Below are 1325 nucleotides of genomic sequence, written 5' to 3'. Positions count from 1 at the left end.
TAAAATGGTGTCGGATATCAATATGTTTCGTTCTGCTATGCTGAATTGGATTTTTGGAGATATTGATAGCACTGATATTGTCACAATATAAAGTCATGACATTCTAAGGAACATTGTACTCAGTCAGCATTTGTTTCATCTAGACCAATTGTGAACAACTATTACCAGCTGCTATATACACTACTTTAGCAGTAGATAAAGAGACACAATTTTGTTTCTTGCTGAACCACGATATAAGGTTGCTACCTAGAAAGAAACATCATCCAGATGTGCTTTTTCTGTCATCAGCACTTCCAGCCCAGTCAGCATCACAGTATCCAGTCAAGACAGGGTTACTTCCGTTGGTGTACAGTATGCCATAGTCTGAAGTCCCATTTACATATTTAAGAATTCTCTTGACTTGATTCAAGTGACTTGCCTTTGGCTCTACTTGATATCTGGCACACACTCCAACTACAAATGTAAAATCTGGTCTGCTTGCTGTCAGATATAACAGGCTTCCAATCATGCTTCTGTACAGACTCTAGTCAACACTTATGCCTCCTTCATCTTTGGATAACTTTTGATGTGTTGGTGCAGGAGTTCTTTTGTGACTTGCATTGTCCATACCAAATTTCTTTACTATATTCTTGGCATATTTGCTTTGAGACATGAATGTGGAGTCTTCCATTTGCTTGATTTGAAGACCAAGAAAGTAAGTCAGTTCCCCAACCATACTCATTTCAAGTTCTGTCTGCATTTGACCAACAAAGTGTTTTACCATTCTATCTGACATTCCTCCAAACACTATGTCATCCACATATATCTGAGCAATCATGATTCTTCCATCTATGTTTTTGACAAAGAGGGTTTTGTCTATTCCACCTTTCTTATATCCATTTGTGGTCAGAAATTCAGTTAATCTTTCATACCAAGCTCTTGGAGCTTGTTGATCGGTCACCATTTTACACTCAATTTCATCATGAATTCGACACACGATCGTCATGTTTGGTAACACTTTGTGTTTGTTTCCCAATGTTTTCTTTAATTTATCTAGTTATAAGTTTATTTGTTTGAAGTTTGTTTTTGTGTCGTTCTCATTGTCAATTAGGTACTTTTGATCTCGTTTGGTAATGGTTTCAGGTTAGCTTCGGATTGATGGAAGATCGCATGTGCAAGAGGTGCGCAAAGAAGAAGCAAAAAGGAAAAAAGAGCAAGAAGGCAGAGGCGGACATGGTCTGACCGTGTCACCTGACACGGCCGTGTCAAGCCTCCTGAAGAATTGTGCTCCCAAGACCAGAAGCTGACACGGTCTGCCCGTGTCAAGTGACACGGCCGTGTCAGCT

General features: G+C 39.5%; 1 protein-coding gene across 1 annotated transcript; it reads right to left on the bottom strand.

Annotated features, from left to right (window-relative positions):
- Positions 1–259: 259 nt before the first annotated feature.
- Positions 260–817, bottom strand: LOC131636118 (uncharacterized mitochondrial protein AtMg00810-like). The gene is made up of 2 exons (XM_058906767.1): positions 541–817; positions 260–453 (listed from the first exon to the last, which is right to left on the bottom strand). The coding sequence occupies exons 1-2, from the start codon at positions 815–817 to the stop codon at positions 260–262; spliced, it is 471 nt and encodes a 156-aa protein (XP_058762750.1).
- Between the last annotated feature and the right edge of the window lie 508 nt (positions 818–1325).

The sequence above is a fragment of the Vicia villosa genome, unplaced genomic scaffold (assembly GCF_029867415.1).
Source record: "Vicia villosa cultivar HV-30 ecotype Madison, WI unplaced genomic scaffold, Vvil1.0 ctg.001636F_1_1, whole genome shotgun sequence".
Classification (NCBI taxonomy): domain Eukaryota; kingdom Viridiplantae; phylum Streptophyta; class Magnoliopsida; order Fabales; family Fabaceae; genus Vicia; species Vicia villosa.
The sequence above is the reverse complement of the archived record's forward strand: the minus strand, read 5'-3'. Positions and strand labels throughout refer to the sequence as shown.

What these genes read in the sequence shown, in the direction of transcription:
- LOC131636118 (XM_058906767.1), bottom strand. Translation starts at nt 817, where the DNA reads ATGATTGCTCAGATATATGTGGATGACATAGTGTTTGGAGGAATGTCA. An exon ending in GTTATCCAAAGATGAAGGAG is followed by an intron (nt 454 to 540) that starts GCATAAGTGTTG and finishes TTACATTTGTAG; the next exon opens with TTGGAGTGTGTGCCAGATAT.